At 45.3% G+C, this 25,000-nt stretch overlaps 2 protein-coding genes across 2 annotated transcripts in view; one reads left to right on the top strand and one right to left on the bottom strand.

The window, feature by feature from the left end:
• The window catches only part of LOC121304522 (keratin, type I cytoskeletal 13-like), a 165,741-nt gene that overhangs the window by 10,951 nt on the left and 129,790 nt on the right, over window positions 1-25,000 (bottom strand). The gene's annotated exons all lie outside the window — the stretch shown is intronic.
• On the top strand, window positions 16,225-18,268 carry LOC121304525 (calmodulin-regulated spectrin-associated protein 1-B-like). Its single transcript, XM_041235699.1, has 3 exons — window positions 16,225-16,390; window positions 17,012-17,095; window positions 17,754-18,268. Exons 1-3 carry the CDS (start codon window positions 16,256-16,258, stop codon window positions 17,862-17,864), a joined length of 330 nt encoding a protein of 109 aa, XP_041091633.1. The 5' UTR covers window positions 16,225-16,255; the 3' UTR covers window positions 17,865-18,268.

Below are 25,000 nucleotides of genomic sequence, written 5' to 3'. Positions count from 1 at the left end.
GTTGATGAGGTGGTGCTGTCGCAGTGCTGTCAGTGGACTCTTCTTTGTGATGTTTGTTCATCCTAACTGTGCTGTATCGTTAAATCGCAGGATATAGGATTTGGAATCCCAGTGGAAGTGAAGGGAGGAGAGACTCCCTCTTGTCATGTAGTGCACCTGCCCTTGTCCTGTCCTTGCCGTTCCTGTACTATTGCATGGCCATTGTGTTATTGTTTAGTCATGTAGCAGATGCTTTTATCCAAATCGACTTTGTGACGGGCTGGCCGAGACCAGCAAAGGCAGTACTTGCGGGGCCGAGCCGCTGCTGCTCTCAGGGTTATGAAATACACGCCTTCAATAACAAAAGAGCGGCATGAGGGCCCAAATAAACAAGCACAACACAAAACACGCCGTGCTGGTACAGGGACCCGGTAGGTAGCAGTTGTTTTCTGTATTTCAAACGCTGTCTCCGTTTCTCTCTCTCTCCTGTTCCTTCTCCCTGAACACACACTCCGCCTCGTTCTGTCACACCTGAGGGCTTTTATATACGTGACCGTCTCCAAAGTAGAAATACATTAATTAATCTGGAGACTGCCACATTCTACACGAGTTTAGTGTAGATGGGGAATTTTAACCCCATCCATGCTGCAAAAATAACAAAATCACTGTGTTTTTTATAAACTAAACAATATGTTTTAAATAATAATACAACAAATACAAAATATAGACACACAGGGGCGGTGTGTAACCTATCACAGACTTTCAGAGAATAGGGGGTGAACCATGCATCACAACTACTGCTGCAGAGTCACTTACAATAGGACTTTGCTTTGCAGACACTGACAGTAGGACCTCGCTCTGCAGAGTCTTTACAGTAGGACCTCGCTCTGCAGAGTCACTGACGGTAGGACCCCGCTCTGCAGAGTCTCTTACGGTAGGACCCCGCTCTGCAGAGTCTCTTACGGTAGGACCTCGCTCTGCAGAGTCACTGATGGTAGGACCTCGCTTTTTCCTTGGTCTGACGTCTCATCTGAAGGATGTGATTTTATTTCTGGTCCCTTGATTGGATGCATCATCTTGGATGTTAGAGACAAGTTCCAGTTCTCAGAGAAGCGCATTGCATTTTATAGTGTTTAATCTGCTGGGTACTGTGTCAGGAGTTTAGATTTTCATTCCTCAGAATTAAGGCCTGCTTCTGTTAGCTAAGCCAGCTGACACTGAGATTTTCCTGAGATTTAAGGCCATTGCATCCCGGATTAATTTCTTCATTCTACAAATTTATTAATTTGACAAGCGCGTACATTTCTTATTCTACCAAATTGTCAACGACAGTAACATGGCGTTTTCTAAGTGTAACTACAACACAACATGTAATAGAATGCTGGGTCTGTCGGCATTGACGTGCCGCTGTCTGTCTGCATTGACGTGCCGCTGTCTGTCTGCATTGACGTGCCGCTGTCTGTCTGCATTGACGTGCCGCTGTCTGTCTGCATTGACGTGCCGCTGTCTGTCTGCATTGACGTGCCGCTGTCTGTCTGCATTGACGTGCCGCTGTCTGTCTGCATTGACGTGCCGCTGTCTGTCTGCACTGACGTGCCGCTGTCTGTCTGCACTGACGTGCCGCTGCCTGTCTGCACTGACGTGCCGCTGCCTGTCTGCACTGACGTGCCGCTGCCTGTCTGCACTGACGTGCCGCTGTCTGTCTGTATCTGTGAAAAGGAAGTCAGAGTGTTAACTTGAATAGCTGAGTAGGTCGAGCAGAGACTATGCAACAGCACGCACACACCCGCGCACGCACACACGCACACACACACACACACACTCAAGTGCCTGAGAAGCCTCGACTGTCCAGCTACCCTAGCACATTGGCCAGCAATGCAATTCATACAAACTGCTCACCACTGGCAACTCCCCTGGGGTGCTGGAAACACCCTGCCCTGCACCCAGTCCTGAAGATCACACCTTGTTGAGATGCAAAGCTGAAATGGTCAGGACTGAGCCAGCAGCAATTTGAACAGCCTGACAATCAGGTCCCTGCCAAACCTGCTCCTCAACAAAGGAACAGTTTTTTTCAGTATCTCTGGTGTTACTTGGTAAATGTTTACTTTGCTGTAGTTAGTTGACACACACATTTAGAAACGTTAGAATCATGGAAGCCCTCAGGCCTAAACCCTGTGCAGGAAGTTAATGTAGGAAACCAGGGCAATTAAACCAGAGAAGGACCAGAACAAATTGCTCGGTATTTCATTGCTGTGAATTACACAGACAGACGGTGGAAGAGGGGGAGGAGGGGAGGGAGGCAGCAGAAGTCACATGAGGTGAGGTTGATCTGCAGCCGGGGTTTTGCCTGATGCCTGCTGGGGATTGCCCCTGGCGTGGACGGCTCTGCGGTGATACTGGTGAATACGTTAGCTGAATATATTAACTGCAGCTGAACGATCTGCCTGGATTGTCTGAGGAGACAACAAAGGAGGGATGGGTGAAATGATACCAGCGATGTTCCCCTCCCCAGTTTCTTTATCCATTAACCGTTAATATCCTGGAGAAACGCAGGTACAGTGGTGGTAGTCCAGGACAAGACTCTTCATCATAGACTGCCATATCTTTTATTGATCCAATCGCACAGGCAAAAGATTACTTAATGATCAGGACTGAGGCATCGGGACGCCAGCCTTTAAATTTAAACCAGGGTGTGCTGAAATTTGTATTTCCCCTGAGTAAATACCTTTAAGAAATTTTGATGTTGTTAGGTATTAATTAAATGGGATACATTTAATAGTTAAGTTTCACTGAAGGTCTCATTTTCATGATGTATCCGTTGCAATTGCCAGTTTTGCAGCATATTTTCAGTTCAGCACCTCTGTACCGCAGTGAAAATGTCAACGCCCCGGATGAGATGAGAATTCGCTTCCAATCATGCTGAAGCTATTTGTCATTGATTTTAATACTGAATTGTAAAGGGAAGGGCAGTTTGTCTTGTTTTGAAATCAGCGCATTTTAAAAATAGGTGTGTTTTGATTTACGTAATATCTCTGAAAAGTAATTACTCGGGAGGGTGGAGGAGAAGAAGAAGTATCAGCACACCCCTGTTTATAAAAAGAATAACGATGAGAATGACGTCAGGAGTAATAGAAATGCAAAGTGATGTCTTTGCAACAGCAGACGGATAATCCTGTGAATTTAGTTCTCAAGGGGCAATCTGTCTGATTCGGGCCACGTTTTAATAATGCAGTGTTGCACATTTAAATAAGATAAGCGGTGAAATGAAGCCAGCGAGGTGTGGGCTTTGTTCCTGATTTGTGACATTTTGAAATGAGAAATCTCTTATTGCAGTGGTGCTGGTGTGACAGAGACCGGCTTGCTGAAGCAGAGTGTACTGATTGACTGGGGATCGTGTGTCTCTGTTTTGCTGAAGTTCCTTGGATCTCCCGCATCATTTTCTGTTAGACGCACTTCCACTGCTCCCAGGCTCAACAGAAACGTCCTGCGCTCCAAATGACTAGAAATGTGGAATTGCATTCTGCAGTGGAAGAGAAACGAGAGGCAGTGATAGCGATGCAGCCGGCTGTGGTACCAGGGCCAGGGTGACCATATAGACAGGACAGGTGGCCGCCTAGGGCACCACATTGAAGGGAGTGGCAAAAACGGTACATAATTACATTTTATACTTCACATTTCTTTAGTGGTAAAATGTTCAGCATCTTAGGTCACAGTTTCTTGTTCTGCAAAATTTATTCCTGATGTTCTGGAACCATATCACGATCAGTGGTGCAGTCCTAAATCTGGAAGTACGGGAACACTGGGGGAGCGGGGCGACCATGCCGGTGCGGCGTCACGAGAAACCCGGTCTCCCCTGGGAACTGGCTCGTGGTTGTTGAGCCCGTATCTAAGCAAAGGATGTATTGAAGTTCCTTGCATATTCAGATGGGGCGGGGCGTTATTGGATTTCATTTAATTACCCTGACAGTGATTCTTATAAAAGGACGTTGCGAATACAGGATAATCAAAACGTTTTAGCGATTTTTATATCTCTGAAATTCTCTGACTGCCCTGGAAATCGCTAGATTTGTAGCGAGTTGCTTTTGACAAAAATCTTTTTGTTGTAAATATCGCATGTGTTTTTGAAATTAAGAATGGGTTAAAATTCCATCCTTGCAAAACCCATGTTCAGAATGTGGCCAGGTCCTAGTTAATTAACTGATAGTCGATTACGCCTGGCTACCCACGTGGGGTCAGAGAGAAGCCAGCCTCTGTGGGGCTGAGAGAGTTCTGGCTTGGGGTGCATCTTTATTTTGTATTTAGTTTTGATTTGTTTGTTTAAACCGTTTTTGTTTCTTTATCTTTTTGCTTAGAAAAGTGCGTGAGAAGCGCTGAACTGCATCCTTCTGCCTCTGCTGTTCCTGCCACTAGCCAGTCTTGACTGTCCAGCTACCCTATCACACTGGCCAGCAATGCAATTCATACAAACTGCTCACCACTGGCAACTGCCCTGGGGTGCTGGAAACACCCTGCCCTGCACCCAGTCCTGAAGTTCACACCTTGTTGAGATGCAAAGCTGAAATGGTCAGGACTGAGCCAGCAGCAATTTGAACAGCCTGGCAATCAGATCCCTGCCAAACCTGCTCCTCAACAAAGGAACAGTTTTTTTCAGTATCTCTGGTGTTACTTGCTAAATGTTTACTTTGCTGCAGTTAGCTGACACACACATTTAGAAACGTTAGAATCATGGAAGCCCTCAGGCCTAAACCCTGTGCAGGAAGTTAATATAGGAAACCAGGCCAGCCTAAACCAGGCCAGCCTAAACCAGGGCAATCTAAGCTCCGTTCCAGCTGCCCAAACCCTGTTCTGAATTCTCAATGAGGTTAAAACAGGTTAATTCAGGTGTCAGTGTGGAGAATGGGTAGTAAAGCACTGTGCTGTTCCAGTGACTGAAGCAAGTTCATTCAGGTCTCGGTGTGGAGAATGGGTAGTAAAGCACTGTGCTGTTCCAGTGACTGTCCTCCCCTCCCTCTGCAAGCAAGTTCATTCAGGTCTCGGTGTGGAGAATGGGTAGTAAAGCACTGTGCTGTCCCAGTGACTGTCCTCCCCTCCCTCCGCAAGCAAGTTCATTCAGGTCTCGGTGTGGAGAATGGGTAGAAAAGCACTGTGCTGTCCCAGTGACTGTCCTCCCCTCCCTCTGCAAGCAAGTTCATTCAGGTCTCGGTGTGGAGAATGGGTAGAAAAGCACTGTGCTGTTCCAGTGACTGTCCTCCCCTCCCTCTGCAAGCAGGTTCATTCAGGTGTCCTCCCCTCCCTCCGCAAGCAGGTCTCGGTGTGGAGAATGGGTAGAAAAGCACTGTGCTGTTCCAGTGACTGTCCTCCCCTCCCTCTGCAAGCAAGTTCATTCAGGTGTCAGTGTGGAGAATGGGTAGTAAAGCACTGTGCTGTCCCAGTGACTGCTCTCCCCTCCCTCTGCAAGCAGATTCATTCAGGTCTCGGTGTGGAGAATGGGTAGTAAAGCACTGTGCTGTTCCAGTGACTGCTCTCCCCTCCCTCTGCAAGCAGATTCATTCAGGTCTCGGTGTGGAGAATGGGTAGTAAAGCACTGTGCTGTTCCAGTGACTGCTCTCCCCTCCCTCTGCAAGCAGATTCATTCAGGTCTCTGTGTGGAGAATGGGTAGTAAAGCACTGTGCTGTTCAAAACAGGAAAAGAAGTGAAGGGTCTTTTTTTTTGAAAAGCTGAGATCTATAAATGTAACCTTAATTATATAGTATTAACCTTTGATTTTTTAAATTCTCAGCAAGAAAACATGTGATCATTGTCTCTGTGTGAGTTCGGACAGGGTGGGGGTCCCGTCTGTGCCGGGGGATTGAGTTTAGACCTCAGCTTTAGCAGACATGTTTGAATATTTGGCTAGTGCAGGATTAGCATAGCAGAACAGTTTGAAGCCGGGTATTTTCAGGGATTTACAAATATGTTGAAGTGGGCCAGTCAGCAGCAGCCGGAGGGAATCGGAGTGCCATTATGAAGAATGCTAAGGAGCGTCTCCACTCTGTGTGGGCTGGAAGGAGCAGTGGGGGCGGGTGTATATTCTTTGTTCATCGTGGTCTGTGTTTGTCTAGCTCTCCAACCCATTTGTAAAACCGTCAGTAGCAGTAGGTAGAATTGATCTGGCAATGTGGACACGGCTTCATAATGGAGGGGGAAGAAAACAAAGACAGTAACAGATTTTTAATGCAACCCTAACATTGGTCTGATTTGCATGTTCGGTAAACACTCCACCAGTTCCTTTTAATTTTGTTAGGACTGCTTTGTTCTTCTCTTCACATTTTTTCTTGATATGGGGACCCCTATGCACTGAGCATGTCCGTCTATCTGCCCACTCTTGGTTAACACGCTTCATTTTTGCTACAGACTTGTATCGCACAATCCTATCCTCTTTTGGGTTGTATTTAGCTATAACCGGACAAACAGATATTTTTAGTACTGTGCGTATGTATGTGATTATGAGGAGCCTCTGTGTGAGTGTGCACTGGTCTTGTTTTTATCGCATATTGAATTGTGTTTCCAAAACAAAAGCACCCTTTCTTGGTACAGCGCAGTATCCCACTGCTACTCTGCTTCTCGGTCGTTCAGTCCTGCTTGTATGCTAAGCTGCGTGACTGACTGGTCTGTGACACTCTGCACGGGGTGTGTGACAGACAGACAGACAGTGAGGCCCTGGTCTGTGATTCTCTGCGCAGGGTGTGTCTCAGGCAGGCAGGCAGGCAGGCAGGCAGACGGAGATGCCCTGGTCTGTGATCCTCTGCGCAGGGTGTGTGACAGACAGACAGTGAGGCCCTGGTCTGTGATTGTCGGCGCAGGGTGTGTCGCAGGCAGGCAGGCAGACGGAGATGCCCTGGTCTGTGATCCTCTGCGCAGGGTGTGTGACAGACAGACAGTGAGGCCCTGGTCTGTGATCCTCTGCGCAGGGTGTGTGACAGACAGACAGTGAGGCCCTGGTCTGTGATTGTCGGCGCAGGGTGTGTCGCAGGCAGGCAGGCAGGCAGATGGAGATGCCCTGGTCTGCGATCCTCTGCGCAGGGTGTGTGACAGACAGACAGTGAGGCCCTGGTCTGTGATTCTCTGCGCAGGGTGTGTCGCAGGCAGGCAGGCAGGCAGATGGAGATGCCCTGGTCTATGATCCTCTACGCAGGGTGTGCGACAGGCAGGCAGGCAGTGATGCCCCAGGGCTGGTCCTTTCCTTCTCTTCTCCGCAGTCCCGAGGGAAACTGGCAGGACTTGAGGCTGACGGGAGGAAATTAATTTCAGAAGTGAGATTAAACAAGGCTCGCTGCGGTTCAGGAGCTGCTCTGACTCACTGGCACAGAACAATGTTGGGGGGGGGGGGGGGGGTGCTCAGTTTTCAGACTTGGTTGCAGTTCGTCGTAATTGAATTTTTTTCAGTTTCAGGACAATTACAAAAGGATAGTAAGCATAGTGCTTAACAGGCTGCTTTGTTATTTATTGTAACTTTCCGTCCTTGGCATTTTAACCCTGTCACAAACATTTCCAAGTATTCCAGAGTGCTGTCTTTATTATTGCAGTCAAAGAAACTGCATGCACTGCCAGACAGCTTCTGCAGCACAGTTTTCAATGCATGAACCCAAAACTGAAACCAAGCAAGCAGACCCTTCATACAAGGATAAAAAAATATCATGCTGTACTACCTGCCTACTTCCTAGGACTGGTGACAACAAACCAATATTATATGAACAGTGGCAGTGTGTGCGTCTTTCTTTCTTTCTCCCTCCTCAGCTCCAGGCCTCCCCCCAAGCAGAGACCGAGAGGGAGAGGAGCTCCTGCATTAATTGCACTCAGTGCTTTTGTTTTGTCACATAAATTACTGCTGTCTAATGAGGCCTAAGCACAGTTAATATCTTCCACTAGCCCTGCTGCACCCAGTCCTCAATGAAGTCTATTATTATTGAAATGATCAGGAGCCAGGGGTTTGAGCAGCATTGGAAATGCACTAGCCCTGCTGCTGCAAATGAAGTCTATTATTATTGAAATGATCAGGAGCACTAGCCCTGCTGCACCCAGTCCTCAATGAAGTCTATTATTATTGAAATGATCAGGAGCCAGGGGTTTGAGCAGCGTTGGAAATGCACTAGCCCTGCTGCTGCACCCAGTCCTCAATGAAGTCTATTATTATTGAAATGATCAGGAGCCAGGGGTTTGAGCAGTGTTGGAAATGCACTAGCCCTGCTGCTGCACCCAGTCCTCAATGAAGTCTGATTATCCAGTATTGAAATGATCAGGAGCCAGGGGTTTGAGCAGTGTTGGAAATGCACTAGCCCTGCTGCACCCAGTCCTCAATGAAGTCTATTATTATTGAAATGATCAGGAGCCAGGGGTTTGAGCAGTGTTGGAAATGCACTAGCCCTACCCAGTCCTCAATGAAGTCTATTATTATTGAAATGATCAGGAGCCAGGGGTTTGAGCAGCTTGGAAATGCAAGCCCTGCTGCTGCAAGTCCTCAATGAAGTTATTATTATTGAAATGATCAGGAGCCAGGGGTTTGAGCAGGGTTGGAAATGCACTAGCCCTGCTGCCAATGAAGTCTATTATTATTGAAATGATCAGGAGCCAGGGGTTTGAGCAGTGTTGGAAATGCACTAGCCCTGCTGCTGCACCCAGTCCTCAATGAAGTCTATTATTATTGAAATGATCAGGAGCCAGGGGTTTGAGCAGTGTTGGAAATGCACTAGCCCTGCTGCACCCAGTCCTCAATGAAGTCTATTATTATTGAAATGATCAGGAGCCAGGGGTTTGAGCAGTGTTGGAAATGCACTAGCCCTGCTGCACCCAGTCCTCAATGAAGTCTATTATTATTGAAATGATCAGGAGCCAGGGGTTTCTGCTGCACCCAGTCCTCAATGAAGTCTATTATTATTGAAATGATCAGGAGCCAGGAGTTTGAGCAGGTCCTCAATGAAGTCTATTATTATTGAAATGATCAGGAGCCAGGGGTTTGAGCAGCGTTGGAAATTGCAGGAGCCAGGGGTTTGAGCAGCGTTGGAAATGCACTAGCCCTGCTGCACCCAGTCCTCAATGAAGCATGAATACGTCACACCTGTCTGTGGGTTTTACTAATAAGCCAGCTAATAAATAGTTGATGGAGGTATAAGGGAGGAACTTTTTATTAAACTGATTTCGTTTAGACCCAGAAGCCGATTTCAAAGCTGGGTTAGAGATGACAAGCAGAGCCTCTGTACAAACCCAGCCCTCTGAGTTTGGTTGTGTGTTGATGTGTTTGTGAGTGAGTCGGCGCGATGCCCTCGGCTGGCATAACCTGCTCGGCAAAAAAAAAAAAGAAGAAAACAAACCAAAACAATCTAAAAACTGATTCTCCCCGGAGGAGTGAAATTGAGGAGGGAGGGACTTCCATTGTTCTGAAGTGGATGTAAAGGAATTGAACTCGTGGGTAAATTATTCCTATCTTCAAAATGTTCAGTCAAGTAGACAAGCTGTTCGGCGTAAAGCCAAACACTCCCTGAAACAGTTGTTTACTTGACTTCTAGTTCTTATAGGCTTACCTTAGCATTCGTGTGAATCCCCTGGCTGGGATTGCTGAAAGTAACCGAATCAAGGAGACAGCAGTCGGCTAGAAGATGGCACTAGCCGACATGTGTGCTACTTGGTCTAAAGAAGTTTGTTTTTCAATCCAATAAGGGCTTTTCCACTGCCGGTATGCAGATTTGATGCAGTGGGGAGTCAGAGACTCCTTCAGATTGCTCCGCCCTGTCTGAGACTCCTTCAGAATGCTCCGCCCTGTCTGAGACTCCTTCAGAATGCTCCGCCCTGTCTGAGACTCCTTCAGAATGCTCAGCCCTGTCTGAGACTCCTTCAGAATGCTCCTCCCTGTCTGAGACTCCTTCAGAATGCTCCTCCCTGTCTGAGACTCCTTCAGAATGCTCCTCCCTGTCTGAGACTCCTTCAGAATGCTCCTCCCTGTCTGAGACTCCTTCAGAATGCTCCGCCCTGTCTGAGACTCCTTCAGAATGCTCCTCCCTGTCTGAGACTCCTTCAGATTGCTCCTCCCTGTCTGAGACTCCTTCAGAATGCTCCTCCCTGTCTGAGACTCCTTCAGCTTGCCTAGTCACGCAGCCCTGTCCTCTTTTCATCCCCTCGTGGCTCAGCCCCAGCAGACTTCATCAATGGAACGAGGGGGAAGTGAAGTAGACAAGCCCAGCTCTGTCAGACGCCGGCCCCTGTGAGGAGGTACGTGTGGAATTGGCAGGAGCTGAACAGCACTAACTTCATTATCTAACGAGTGCTGCCCTTATTACTGTGCTGTGCCTGGACCATCATTAACCCTGAAGCTGAAGGAACACAAAGACACTTTTTTTTTTTTTTTTTTTTTTTCAGGACCAGTGGCTTGAAACCTGGTTCCATGGTACAGGGAAGCAACTTTTACTGTATCAAACTCCAAATCTCCCCTGGTGTGCCGTACAGTGGCCTGAAACCGTTTTAATTTGTTCTGATCTGAAATCCCTATTGCTGGCACCTGTAGCTGCACTCGCGTTTATCTGGAGAGCCGCTTGCCATGTTGTGATTGATCAGAGCATTCTTTACTTTATTGAGAGTGTCCGAGCCTGGGGTTAAATGAAGGTGCTGTTGATGTGCGTTGCCCGGACACTTTATTAGGACCTCTACTTATTTTCGGGTTAAGCAAGTTTGTCCTGATCACAGCCTTGACACGGTATTCATACTTCCATTGTCAGTTTAAGGCCTCTGCAATAAAAATGTCAGCGCCCCGGATAATAGGAAAGTTGGTACTCGGTTTGAAAAGTTTAAGGAAAGGACAGCTTTTCTTGTTTTGAAATCAACTAATTATGCTGGTGATGCTTAGCTCCAGAGTGACAGCATCAGGGAACACGTTCAGAACTGTTGGGTAGACTTGATCTGCAATGGTGCTAGGTAACTTCGGCATTCGTTTGGTCTTCCAGAGTAATCAAGGGAGCCAGGGTGTGCCAGGAGAACACGCCCCGCACCAGGGTGTGCCAGGAGAACACGCCCCGCACCAGGGTGTGCCAGGAGAACACGCCCCGCACCAGGGTGTGCCAGGAGAACACGCCCCGCACCAGGGTGTGCCAGGAGAACACGCCCCGCACCAGGGTGTGCCAGGAGAACACGCCCCGCACCAGGGTATACCAGGAGAACACGCCCCACACCAGGGTATACCAGGAGAACACGCCCCACACCAGGGTATACCAGGAGAACACGCCCCACACCAGGGTATACCAGGAGAACACGCCCCACACCAGGGTATACCAGGAGAACACGCCCCACACCAGGGTATACCAGGAGAACACGCCCCACACCAGGGTATACCAGGAGAACACGCCCCACACCAGGGTATACCAGGAGAACACGCCCCTGCACCAGGGTGATGCCAGGTCCAGTCGGGTAGATGGATCCTAATGAAATTCCAGTGGTCTGGCTTAGTGTCAATGATTGTTGTTGTTATTATTAATAAACGGTTCGATGACACGGGCTTTGCGTTTCAGAGTATTTTAGCTTGCAGTGCTATTAAAGGAAAGGATAAATTGCTTGGGTTTGTGTTTTGAGGACCCAGATAAGAGGGAGCAATTGAAATGTGATTGTCAGGGCTTAAGAAACCGCAGTGCGTTTCAGACGTCATAAAAACTCCATGCAGTAAAGGATGTGTGACCTTGTGTGAAATCAGTGGGGCGTCACCAAATATTCGATTTTACTTTGCAGCCAGAAGGAAAGACTTGGTTCTGGTCAGAAAATAAATCAACTGGCATAGACTGTGATTCAAGAAATTCAGTTTTTACCAGTATTGTGTATTTATTTATTTATTTATTTATTTCACAGTTCAGATGCCATTCTAAAAGCCAGGTCCGTATCGCAAGGTATAATCGTTCAAGTTTATTTAAGCACAGCACAGATGCCTATTGTAAACTGAGAGCCAGACTCCGGACCTTGTTTCACACAGAGTGGTGAGGGCATGGGACTGGTTACCTAGTCATGTTGCTGATGCTGAATCATGGAGTTCCTTTAAGACCCTTCCTTGACTCAGTTTGTAGATCAATCAGCTGCTCGGAACCGGACGAGCGCTGATGAGCAGAGCGGCCTCTTCTCGTTGGTAATCTAGAGCCCTGAGTGGTGAGCAGGGTTTGGGCACATGTTTGATCACGCAGTTTGGTTTTTCATTGCGAGTGAGTGGGTTGATTCCCCTGGAGCTAGCTGCTGCTTCTTTGTGAATTCGGCACATTCACACAGAGATTCTCAACACTATTAACTCCAGATTAGCACTACGGCATTAAAACACCAAACAACGTATCAAACCAGACGAAAAACAGGGTAAGCTATGGTAAATGAATAGTGTAACCATGGAAAAAGCATGGGGGAGCTGCAGAATACTGTGGCTGCTTACCAAAGCACTTTTTATTTTTTTTAAATTAATACTGAACTTAGAAAACACACACACGGTTATATCTTTTATGCAATATTATGTTTAATATGTTCTGAAACTGTGCGAACCTCCTGAAAGAGCACTTGTGTAGTCTGCAATACCCCCCCTCTCCCTGGATACTGTCCTCGGTGCCACAGTCTCAGCAGTGCTTTTAAAAGGGTGCCCCCATGAGATCTGTGAGTTTGCAGGGGGTGTTAGTGAATTACTGTGCTCTGTGTAGCTGCTTGGATTTAGTGCTACCCCCCCTTTATATTCCCACTGAAAAGAGAATAGCAAAGTGCAGTAAATAATAGTGAAAGCTGAAGGACGCATTGTAAAGCACAGAGAGGTATGATAGTGTAATAAAGCATACAGCTATGGCCAATAGTTTAAAGCACAGAGAGGTATGGTAAAGTGTAATAAAGCATAGGTAAGCATTGTAAAGCACAGATGAGTAAAGTGTAATAAAGGCTAGATGTTAGGTCTCAAGGTTTACCCGTGAAACTCACGGTTTTTCGCAATTTTGAGTCCCACGACCGAGCAGTGGATTCTCACGTTTCTGCATCAGATTGTTATTGTTTGCGAGGCGGTGAAACCCTTTATACCTGATACAGCGGTAAACACAATACAATTGTCCAAGCGGATTATTTCATTTTGAAGAGGTGTACATTACCATTCTATCTTCCTGTAGCTGCTGCGCAAACTACCCCCCCCCCCTTACTCCAAAGATAGAATCGCCTTGATGTCTCAAACTGACGGTTTGTCTGCGCGAGCCTTCTGTTTCTGCACACAATAATATTAATGTTGACCAATAATAATACTCGCATTCACACGCTAACTGAAGATTTTAATAAAACTGAAAATCAATAAAAAATCTATTAAACTAATTCTCAGTATTTACAAAGAAATATGTGTAGACGTATTCTTTTTGAATGATTTGCATTTTAAACCAGATCACATATAAAGATTCACTGTGAAATGCCATTTTTTTTAGTGTGTGGTGTACCCAGACTATTTCTTTGTTTTATTAATTTTATTTCATCTCCACAAAAGGAGCAAAAGTAGACAGTATTTCTTATCATGACTAGCTATGTATTGTACTTATATGTCCTTGTGCTGGATTCATGTCGTTTGCTTCTCTCTCGGTGTGCATAGCCCTTAAGTCAGGTCAGTGGCGTAGCTGTCAGTCATGTGCAACAATCTTGATAACCCCCAACCCCCAAAAAAGGGTCTCGCTGGCATGAACACTTCATGGTTTAACACGTCCTGAATAAATTACAGTTAAAGCATAGACAAGCAAAGACACAGTGAACTATGGTAAAGGCATAGTATAAGCATGGGAAAAATTAGCGTGGTAAATGTTTCTAAAAGCTGTGCTGTGTCATCACTGATTACTGCGGGGTGCACTTTGCATTGGGAAGGGAACAGTGCAGAGTTAATGATTAGACTGTGCGCTGCTAACCTGGATTATTCATTAGAGCAGGAGGAATTCCCTGCAAAAGAGAAGTCTCAGAGTGAGAATGTGTGTGCGTGATAAACAATCGCTTCCACTGTGATCTCACCTGTCCCAGGTGTGTGGAATGCAGGATGTTTCTGGAATTTTGCGATCGTGTTTTATTGTTTAGTGAGACCTAGGGACAATGGGCTGGACCTTTGGGATAAGATGTCAAACGAGTTGAAGGGATTGTTTGTTTTTTCCATGGGTTGGTTCATTGTAGTGGTTTTACCTCATGAATACTGTGTGTACAGAGATAAGGGTGTAGGGTTTGGACACTTGAGAACAAGCTGTCTTGTAAACAAGGAGTTCTGAATGACAGGACAAAGGCACGCTGCTTTAGAAACTCTTTACAAGGGCATCCCCAGAGAACGTCTGCTTGTGTTCTTTATATTCAGGTAGAAAACAATTCAAACTGGTACCACATCAATGCAGCAAACACATTCCTCTGAGGTATGTCTCTCAACACCCCCATCTAGTTCTGAACACTTTGTTTTTGAAGTCATTTGTGAATTTGACATTTTTAGATGCAGTCATTTGTAAATTCTGAACAAATTCAAACATTCCACAGCACTCTACTGTATTTGATATATTTTTAATAATATATAGTTAAAAAGATTCATTGTCATAACATCACTATCAGGGTCTGCTGTATATTGTAAAGACATTTCAGAGGGCTGTATTACATCAATATCAGGGTCTACTATGTATAATTTATATACGTATTTGATATAATTATTTTAATGGGGTCTGTATTCTTGTAACTGTACAGAATGCCTGCGTAGACCTGCACAATCTATACTGTATAGTAATCATTTGCAATCACCTAATGACTTCGTACATTCCAGGAATAGCACTGATCAAGTGCAAGTAAAAAAAAAAAAAAAATCTTGACCTCCCTGAACACAAGGCTAGTCAACTCCAGAGCTGTGAACTCAAGTGTTGATCTTTAACAATCCGACTGGCTTTTAGAAGAATAAATGAACCTGAGCCCCACTGCGGCACAGTTTAAAAGATAGACAAATAATGATGATAAAAATCAAACTAATGTTTAATATTTTATGCGTGTGCTCCATTGCTCTGGTTATTTGCACTGGGCCTGGGACAAGCCGGTCTGTTATTGCACAGGCTGTGTTTTCCACCTGGTCTAGCTGCTCTCTGACTGTGCACTTTCTCAAAGCCATGATAGGATCAGGCTTGCATGTTAAACTGCAGGGCACCTTAATTGCATTAGGGGGCTCAGTGAAGCTAATGCTGTAATGATATTACTCTGCTTTAACACAACCAAAGACTTGCATGCGCTTTGGAGCCCTTTATAGCTCAGAACCAGCCTTGATGCATTGGGCACATACATACAGATAACATGAACACATAACATAAGAGGCTTGTTACAGGGTTATTATTTATATACTGTGGATAGTGGTGTATTGTCAGCTCATGACTGGGGATATGTACGTTAAGCAGTGTTTTGTTTAGTATTTTCTTCTCCCTAGCTGGGTAGGTATTTCGATGCATTTTATTTCTCTTTGGCAGTGATGAGTAGGCGTTGCAGTGAAATTGAAAGGTTAAGAGTGCGTGTGTTTGCCCGGTATTGAATTGCCAAGCAAGGCTGGCCTTCCATTTCATTAAAACAAAGGGAGGGAGTGGGTATGGCCTTGTCCTGGCTCTGCAGCTCCAGAGACCCCTAGTGGAGCCTTTGGGAACTTCTTGCAAGCCACTTAACTGTGTTTTTACAGCAAAACCCCTGAGATTAATGAAGTTCATTGGCTAATTAAACTGCCAGTAAAAACTGCTCTGCAGTGGAGTGTTGTTACTGTTAAGCAGCTCAGTTCCCTGATTTAAATTCAACACTCACAATGTATCTTTAGCTTCATAGATAAGACTTCTCCACTTTCAATGAATGTAAAACTTGGACTGAATGAAGGTTTTTCCTCTAACCAGTACTTTCTGTTTTCTACATGTTAACCAGATCCCTAATCCATGGACATACTGTTTCCTTGAATCCCAACTGCGTTCAGTTTGAGTAAAACTTGGACTGACTCACACTTATGCTATTATTATTATTATTATTATTATTATTATAATATTATTATGTCTCCCATTAATAATAATAATAATAATAATACATAATAGAAGTCATAATAATAATATTATTGTTAATATTAATAAATTCACATAATTAATCTAAAACCTGGACTAGCTCACTCATAAGTGAGTCTTCTTATTATTTAGCTCGCTGACTGCAGGTTTAAATGAGAAGTGAAACTCACCGCGTCGTTCTTTGCTGATTTTTCTCTCTCGGTTGCAGAGCGCGCACCTGGCTGTGATTGACGCGCTGATGTCGGCCTTCGCCATGGAGACGATGAGTTCGGTGAAGATCAGCGTGGATGGGCTGGAGGCAGACAGCGGCTCCACCCCCTCCAAGCTACAGCCAGTCCCCTGGGAGCACGCCATCCTCTTCTGGGTCAACAAGGTAAGGCCAGCACCCAGACAGTGCAGCATGACTGGCTGGCATCTCCCCTTATAACAGGGGAGGCATTTCAACCTGCTGACCCTTCGAGGGGCAAGGCATAAATAATTCTACTAGCATTCTTGTTTTTGCAATGAGGTGCCTGAAACAGAGTTAAAATTTACAGACGGGTTCGAGCTGGTCATCCGAATGGTCGGTTTCCTCCTCGTGATACTTGAGTCGCTCTCAAATGTATTTTAAGAAGAAACCGTTTGAAGAATAAGCGCTCAATCCCTTGTGAAACTGAAGGGATTAATAATATCTTAAACTCATAGTAAAACCAGGAATGGATCAAACTGCTGTGCAGTGGGAGTCTTACTTCCATCCCTGTAGTAGGTATAATAGCAGTAGTAATACGAGTAACTGTAGGAGTCGTTATTATTATTTTTATTATTTTAATTAGTAGTTATAATACTGTTTGCAGTAACAATAGTTATAAATAAAGTGGAAGTAGTAATATAAGTTTCTGATGGTATTAGTTATAATAGTAATTGAAATAATAATAATAATAATGATGATGATGCTAATACTAGATGCCTCAGCTGCGTGTGTTCAGTGACACGTTGCTGTCTCTCTGTCTTCCAGCTGATTCACAAGTTACAGGAGAGCACGGAGAGAGAGCAGACACACAGACCCCCGCCAGGGACAGACCTGCAGACACAGTCGTCGGTGAGGCCCGGCCCGCGCTGGGGTGGGGCGGGGCATGCTGGAGCATGTGCAGGGGGGCACGGGGGCATGCTGGAGCATGTGTAGGGGGGGCATGGGGACTCTCGGGAGCTAAGCAAGCCTGTTCTGTAACTGAATGGGTGACTCGTTTATGTGGGGGGGGGGGAAGACCTGAAAGAATTTCGAAGGATTGGGTTTAAGAAAAGTACTTAAGAAAAAGATAAGCGACTTTCCTTCAACTGAAGAAACATTCAAGGTTGGAAATAGCGATGTTTTACACAACTAGCCACTGGTGCAGGTGGACCTATAGGGGGCGCTTTTGAGACAGGCCGGTAATGAGGTCTCGGCAACCCTCTCGCCCCTCGCAGAGTGCCCCGTGCTCCTGCCTTAGTTAGGAGGTCTTTTTTCATTGTTAAAGTGCTCAGGTCTGTGACGGCATGCTAAAGGCTGTGTCTTCAACGCTAGTCTGAATCTGAGGAAACTTGCAAGGATGTGCCTCTTACAGTACAGTGAATGCCAGCATGGGAAATCAAACCAGAGGTTATCCTTAAAATAAAAACAACAACGGCGATGAGAAGTCTTGTGGTTGCTTCTAACGCCTGTCCTGTTTTCTCCTTTCCACCTTGACCTTTGACCTTCCTCCTTGCTTCTCCCATGGCAGTGTCCAACCCGCTGGTACTGGAAGCTTGTTCCTGTAAGTTCTGTCTCTCTGTCTCTGTCTCTGTCTCTGTCTCTGTCTCCTCTTCATTACACACACTGTGCATCCTTGTAAAGCTACCTGCTTCCCCCCTGTGCGCTTTCAGTGGCGTGGCAGCAGCAGCAATGTTTAAATAACGATAAGCTGGGGAGGGAGTCTCGAGGATCTACATTATACATAGCACCACAGACTTGTGAAAGCTACCATAGACTGTATAGTACCACCTCTCTGAAATCCCCCACCCCTACTTGCTTCTGGCTGTGGTTTATTCCTTTAAAATGAGCCACTGTGGGAAGCCTGGGTGATACCAAGTTAAATTTTGTAGGGCAGTCCCAAGAGTAAGGTGTGTGGGTATATTGCCTTGTGGAAAGCTTTTTTGTGTTCCTCGAGTACAAAAAACAGGCAGACTTGCATCATGTAGACACTGGAACATCTTGGAAGTGTAAAATATTCAGCCTGCATAGATGCAATTAATTGTAATTATATATATATATATATAGTTTAAGAAGATAAGTAATTGATAAACCTGAAAACTCACTATATTAATTAGATGAAATGTTGCAGCTAATTATTAAAAAAGTGAGTTTTCAGTTTATGAGCTACTTTTCTTTATATATTGAGAACAAAGAATTCAAAACCAGTAAACCGCTCTCTATCAGAGGAGAATCAGGATCCAACAGGATAGAAATACTTCATGAAAAAGTAAAGTAATTAATGAACTGAAAACTCACTATTTTAATAACTAGCTACAACGTTTAGGCTTTCGTCTTCTTCAGATGAGCCAGGTAGAGAGGAGCCAGGTAGAGAGAGCCTGGCAGCCAGGTAGAGAGGAGCCAGGTAGAGAGAGCCTGGCAGCCAGGTAGAGAGGAGCCAGGTAGAGTAGAGAGAGCCTGGCAGCCAGGTAGAGAGGAGCCAGGTAGAGAGAGCCTGGCAGCCAGGTAGAGAGGAGCCAGGTAGAGAGAGCCTGGCAGCCAGGTAGAGAGGAGCCAGGTGGAGAGAGCCTGGCAGCCAGGTAGAGAGAGAGGTGGAGAGAGCCTGGCAGCCAGGTAGAGAGAGAGGTGGAGAGAGCCTGGCAGCCAGGTAGAGAGGAGCCAGGTAGAGAGAGCCTGGCAGCCAGGTAGAGAGGAGCCAGGTAGAGAGAGCCTGGCAGCCAGGTAGAGAGGAGCCAGGTAGAGAGAGCCTGGCAGCCAGGTAGAGAGGAGCCAGGTAGAGAGAGCCTGGCAGCCAGGTAGAGAGGAGCCAGGTGGAGAGAGCCTGGCAGCCAGGTAGAGAGGAGCCAGGTGGAGAGAGCCTGGCAGCCAGGTAGAGAGGAGCCAGGTGGAGAGAGCCTGGCAGCCAGGTAGAGAGGAGCCAGGTAGAGAGAGCCTGGCAGCCAGGTAGAGAGGAGCCAGGTAGAGAGAGCCTGGCAGCCAGGTAGAGAGGAGCCAGGTGGAGAGAGCCTGGCAGCCAGGTAGAGAGGAGCAAGGTAGAGAGAGCCTGGCAGCCAGGTAGAGAGGAGCCAAGTAGAGAGAAGCCAGGTAGAGAGAGACTGGCAGCCAGGTAGACAGGAGCCAGATAGAGAGAGCCTGGCAGCCTTGTAGAGAAGCCAGGGAGCCTGGTAGAGAGAGCCTAGTAGAGAAGCCAAGGAGCCAGGTATGGAGGATCCAGGTAGTGAGGAGCCAGGTTGTTGTTTACTTTTGAAACTTTCAAACTCAAACTACAGCATCAGTCTGCCTGGCTATTTCTATATTTCTACCATGCTATCTGAAGAGGGGGGAAAGCCGAAACACTTTAGATGAATATTAAAATAGCATTTTTACAATTTATCAGTTATTTTTCTACGTCATTATGTACTGTATAAACAGTGTGTTTGTGTGTGTGTAGCATAGAGGTGCATGTTTTTTTTTGTTTTTTTTCATAGCCAGTGTTTGTGTGCAAAGTGTTTCTAATACAGCCTAGCATTCCCAGTGTGTTAACATTGAAAAGAATAACAGACAGTTCAAGTGTCACGCAATCCCACCTTCCTCTCCTTTTATCTGACTCTTTCTCTATCCAGTGGAAAGAGGTCATTAGTCCTGACATACAGTAGTGCCCTGTCTCTTAGACCATTGCATTGGGTTTCCGCAGAGTACATTATAACTCAGCACACTGACGCAGGAACTGTACTGTCAGTACCAGGTCTTGCCTCCCAACAGTACTGGCCAAAATGGATTGGTTGAGTGTACAGATAGAGCTGCTCACCCCCAGAGGTAGAGCTGTACAAAGTCAAACCCTTAACAGCAGTGATGATGGAGATGGGCTCTCTCAGATATCCAGACACACAGATTCCTCTTAACAGTCTATGGGGTCTATTGCAATGACCTAACCAGTGACACATCTAAATATCATCGCTCTTAAACGAATCCAGCTGCCTCAGATTTATTGACCCTCTGATTAACGTTACCACGCACAATAATTACTATTTCTTTAAATTGAGAAAATGAGGTTGCAGGCTGGTTTCTGCTTTGTTGAAAGGTGAGTCACGTTTAATTTGTGCATAATTACTTGCGCGACACACCGGAACATTCATTTTGAAATGTTTTTAAGTCTAGTACTGACTAAACTGGCTTTCTTTTAATTGCCTTGCACACAGACAGTCACCTGAACACTTTGATACTAGGGCATGGTGGACTGCCTTGCTCTTCCTTATAATTCTATCAGCAGGAATATTCTAAGTAGTTTCAATTTTTGTGCTCTAAACCCTGGCGCATCTAAATATAACATATCATTAAAATAAAGTAAAAGCTGAGGCCACCTCAGTTATTTTTACTGTTCTGCATTTTTCCTATTGACAGTACTATTGACCAGCTTCAGTGTTAATGTTAAATGACCTCTCTCCGAAGACCAGCATGCTGGAAAAGCACGGTCTGTTTTCAAAAGCTCTGAAAACTCGGCTGCAACGTGCTGGAACGCTCTTTGCCACTTGATTTGGATCAGTTATGACATTTTCCTTAAACCAAAGCTACATAAACAACAGATAGAATGGTTAACCCTTTCAATCCAGTGTTTACCAGCCAAGTAAACTGACTAAACTGTTAAGCCCACGTTTCCTTGGTCCCTGGCCTTAGCGTACTGTGAAATGAGGCTTGTGTTTTAAAATGTTTTGGGTGGTGGTGTTCAGGTCTGCCACTGTTAACACCATTAAAATAGATCTGGTTTAGCTGTAATCCAATTAAATGATCTAAGAGAGAGCAGCAAAGGGGCGTGTGCGTGCCTGTGTGTGTGCGTGCGTGTGCGTGCGTGTGTGAGTGCGTGAGGGTCACTGGGCCACGCCCCTGTCCCCGTGCCCCCCCCCCCCCATTCTCTGGCGGCTCAGACTGCGTTCGTGGCGTTTACCGCTTCTCCTTTCTTTGCCATTGCATCCAGCATGCCATCGCTTTTTGTTTGAAGGAGTCTGGAAATAAGCCTCCTGTGGTAACGTATTCTCAATTAATTCGTTTCTTTGGAAGTACTTCCCTTTTTTTCATTTTTTCTTCTTTGGGGTCTGAGACTGATTCCGATTTTTTTTTTTTTTTTTTTTTATTATTATTATTTATTATTATTATTATTATTGGTTCTAATGCATACTGTATTATTCCTTTTCAACCAAGTAAATTCTTTTAGCTTTTGCTAGGGAGTGTCTTTATTAGAGTGGGTTTGTCAGAGTTCTGCAGAGCATGTCTTTCACCAGCTCAGGTGTGTCTTATTAAACTCCTAGTAAAATGGGAGTCTCCTTTCCATCCCTGATTTCTGATATACTTTAGTGTTTATAATGGGCTGTGTAATAGCTTGGTCTTGTCATCGTACAGTGTGTAAAAAACGAACACTGCCTGATTAGATGTATGATTGAGGAAAGTCTGACAGTCAGTCTATTATTTAAAAAACAAAACAAAACAAAAACAATAACGCTTCCAATGCATTATTTTCTGTTAACACTAGAAGGACCGGAGATATACCCAGACTATATATACTGTATATACTCAGATATACTCAGACTATATATACTATATATACTCAGATATACTCTCATACCTAGAAGCCCTGCAGCAGTCTTTCTGACGGCTGTATTCAAAACACTGTAAATAGTATAACGAAAGGAGAAACAGTCGGATATAATTATTATTTTGTTTAAGTATGTTACATAAACACCTGAAAAACCCTTCATACAATGTATTTGTGGACTTTTTGGCTTCGCATATATTATATATATATATATCTATATATATATATATATATATATATATATATTAATTTATTGATTTTATATAGCGCCTTTCGGGGATCACAAAGCACTTTGCATACATAAGTGACAATCAGAATAATAAACGCAGCAGTAAAACAGCACTACAAGAGAATTACAAGAATAAAAATATAAACAGATAAAAACACACACAGAAATAAAAGCAATTTAAAAAGCCATAGTAAAGACATGTGTTTTTAAAAGTGATTTAAAACTCTCTCTCTGTCTCATTTATTTTACAAATTAAAACAAGAAAACGTAAGTAAACATCTGAACAGACATTGGTTTACAGCGTGCATATTTATAAAACTGAAACGACAGCAATACATTTTAAACTTTCAGCAGCAATCGGTTTATTATCAGATGCTCAAAAGCAGCTGAACAATGTAGATAAATAAACATTTTACAGAAGCGCACAGCACAATAAGTTATTAAAAATAAATAAATAAATAAATTCTCTTTTTTTCACAAAATGGTATTCCTTTACCTTGTGTCTAAGGCTGTTTACAATCAGCACAGATAATGCACTTCTCCATGCTGCCTTTCTGCACAGGGCACAGCTGCCCGAAGTTTTATTTTTATTGCACTTGTCCGCCTGGCATTGGCGTCTCTTGGCTTTCAGCGGGGTTGCCAGCTTCAGCTTCAAATGCTTCTTGTGAAGTTCCTGTGCTACCTGTAACATTTCAACATTCAATACCTCACGCTGTTCAATACCTCACGCTTTTCAAAACCTCACGAACATTCTGTTCTTTACCTCACGCTATTCAATACCCGACGAGCACGCTGTTCAGTACCTCACGCTGTTCAATACCTCACGCTGTTCAATACCTCACGCTGTTCAAAACCTCACGAGCACGCTGTTCAATACCTCACGCTGTTCAATACCTCACAAGCACACGGTTCAATACCTCACGCTGTTCAAAACCTCACGAGCACACTGTTCAATACCTCACGCTGTTCAATACCTCACGCTGTTCAATACCTCACGCTGTTCAATACCTCACGCTGTTCAAAACCTCACGAGCACACTGTTCAATACCTCACGCTGTTCAATACCTCACGCACGTGTTCAAAACCTCACGCACGCTGTTCAATACCTCACGCTGTTCAAAACCTCACGAGCACGCTGTTCAATACCTCACGCTGTTCAATACCTCACGCTGTTCAAAACCTCACGAGCACACTGTTCAATACCTCACGCTGTTCAATACCTCACGCTGTTCAATACCTCACGCTGTTCAATACCTCACGCTGTTCAATACCTCACGCTTCAATACCTCACGCTGTTCAATACCTCACGCTGTTCAATACCTCACGCTGTTCAATACCTCACGAGCACGCTGTTCAATACCTCACGCTGTTCAATACCTCACGCTGTTCAATACCTCACGCTGTTCAATACCTCACGCTGTTCAATACCTCACGCTGTTCACCTCACGCTGTTCAATACCTCACGAGCACGCTGTTCAATACCTCACGCTGTTCAATACCTCACGAGCACGCTGTTCAATACCTCACGCTGTTCAATACCTCACGAGCACGCTGTTCAATACCTCACGAGCTGTTCAATACCTCACGCTGTTCAATACCTCACGCTGTTCAATACCTCACGCTGTTCAATACCTCACGAGCACGCTGTTCAATACCTCACGCTGTTCAATACCTCACGCTGTTCAATACCTCACGCTGTTCAATACCTCACGAGCACGCTGTTCAATACCTCACGCTGTTCAATACCTCACGCTGTTCAATACCTCACGCTGTTCAATACCTCACGCTGTTCAATACCTCACGCTGTTCAATACCTCACGAGCACGCTGTTCAATACCTCACGCTGTTCAATACCTCACGAGCACGCTGTTCAATACCTCACGCTGTTCAATACCAATACCTCACGCTGTTCAATACCTCACGCTGTTCAATACCTCACGAGCACGCTGTTCAATACCTCACGCTGTTCAATACCTCACGAGCACACTGTTCAATACCTCACGCTGTTCAATACCTCACGCTGTTCAATACCTCACGCACGCTGTTCAATACCTCACGCTGTTCAATACCTCACGAGCTGTTCAATACCTCACGCTGTTCAATACCTCACGCTGTTCAATACCTCACGAGCATGTTCAATACCTCACGCTGTTCAATACCTCACGAGCACGCTGTTCAATACCTCACGCTGTTCAATACCTCACGCTGTTCAATACCTCACGCTGTTCAATACCTCACGCTGTTCAAAACCTCACGAGCACGCTGTTCAATACCTCACGCTGTTCAATACCTCACGAGCACGCTGTTCAATACCTCACGCTGTTCAATACCTCACGCTGTTCAATACCTCACCTCACGAGCACGCTGTTCAATACCTCACGCTGTTCAATACCTCACGAGCACACTGTTCAATACCTCACGCTGTTCAATACCTCACGCTGTTCAATACCTCACGAGCACGCTGTTCAATACCTCACGCTGTTCAATACCTCACGAGCACACTGTTCAATACCTCACGCTGTTCACGCTGTTCAATACCTCACGAGCACGCTGTTCAATACCTCACGCTGTTCAATACCTCACGAGCACACTGTTCAATCACGCTGTTCACGCTGTTCAATACCTCACGAGCACGCTGTTCAATACCTCACGCTGTTCAATACCTCACGAGCACGCTGTTCAATACCTCACGCTGTTCAATACCTCACGAGCACACTGTTCAATACCTCACGCTGTTCAATACCTCACGCTGTTCAATACCTCACAAGCACGCTGTTCAGCACGCTGTTCAATACCTCACGCTGTTCAATACCTCACGCTGTTCAATACCTCACGAGCACGCTGTTCAATACCTCACGCTGTTCAATACCTCACGCTGTTCAATCACCTCACGCTGTTCAATACCTCACGCTGTTCAATACCTCACGCTGTTCAATACCTCACGCTGTTCAATACCTCACGAGCACGCTGTTCAATACCTCAC

The sequence above is a fragment of the Polyodon spathula genome, chromosome 38 (genome assembly GCF_017654505.1).
Source record: "Polyodon spathula isolate WHYD16114869_AA chromosome 38, ASM1765450v1, whole genome shotgun sequence".
NCBI lineage: Eukaryota > Metazoa > Chordata > Actinopteri > Acipenseriformes > Polyodontidae > Polyodon > Polyodon spathula.
This window is presented reverse-complemented; position numbering and strand designations above follow the sequence as displayed.

Bases quoted from the DNA above. Each gene is read 5' to 3' on its own strand.
- LOC121304525 (XM_041235699.1), top strand. From the start codon at position 16,256: ATGTCGGCCTTCGCCATGGAGACGATGAGTTCGGTGAAGATCAGCGTG. The intron at 16,391-17,011 runs GTAAGGCCAGCA...TCTGTCTTCCAG, and splicing joins TCCTCTTCTGGGTCAACAAG to CTGATTCACAAGTTACAGGA. The intron at 17,096-17,753 runs GTGAGGCCCGGC...CTCCCATGGCAG, and splicing joins ACCTGCAGACACAGTCGTCG to TGTCCAACCCGCTGGTACTG.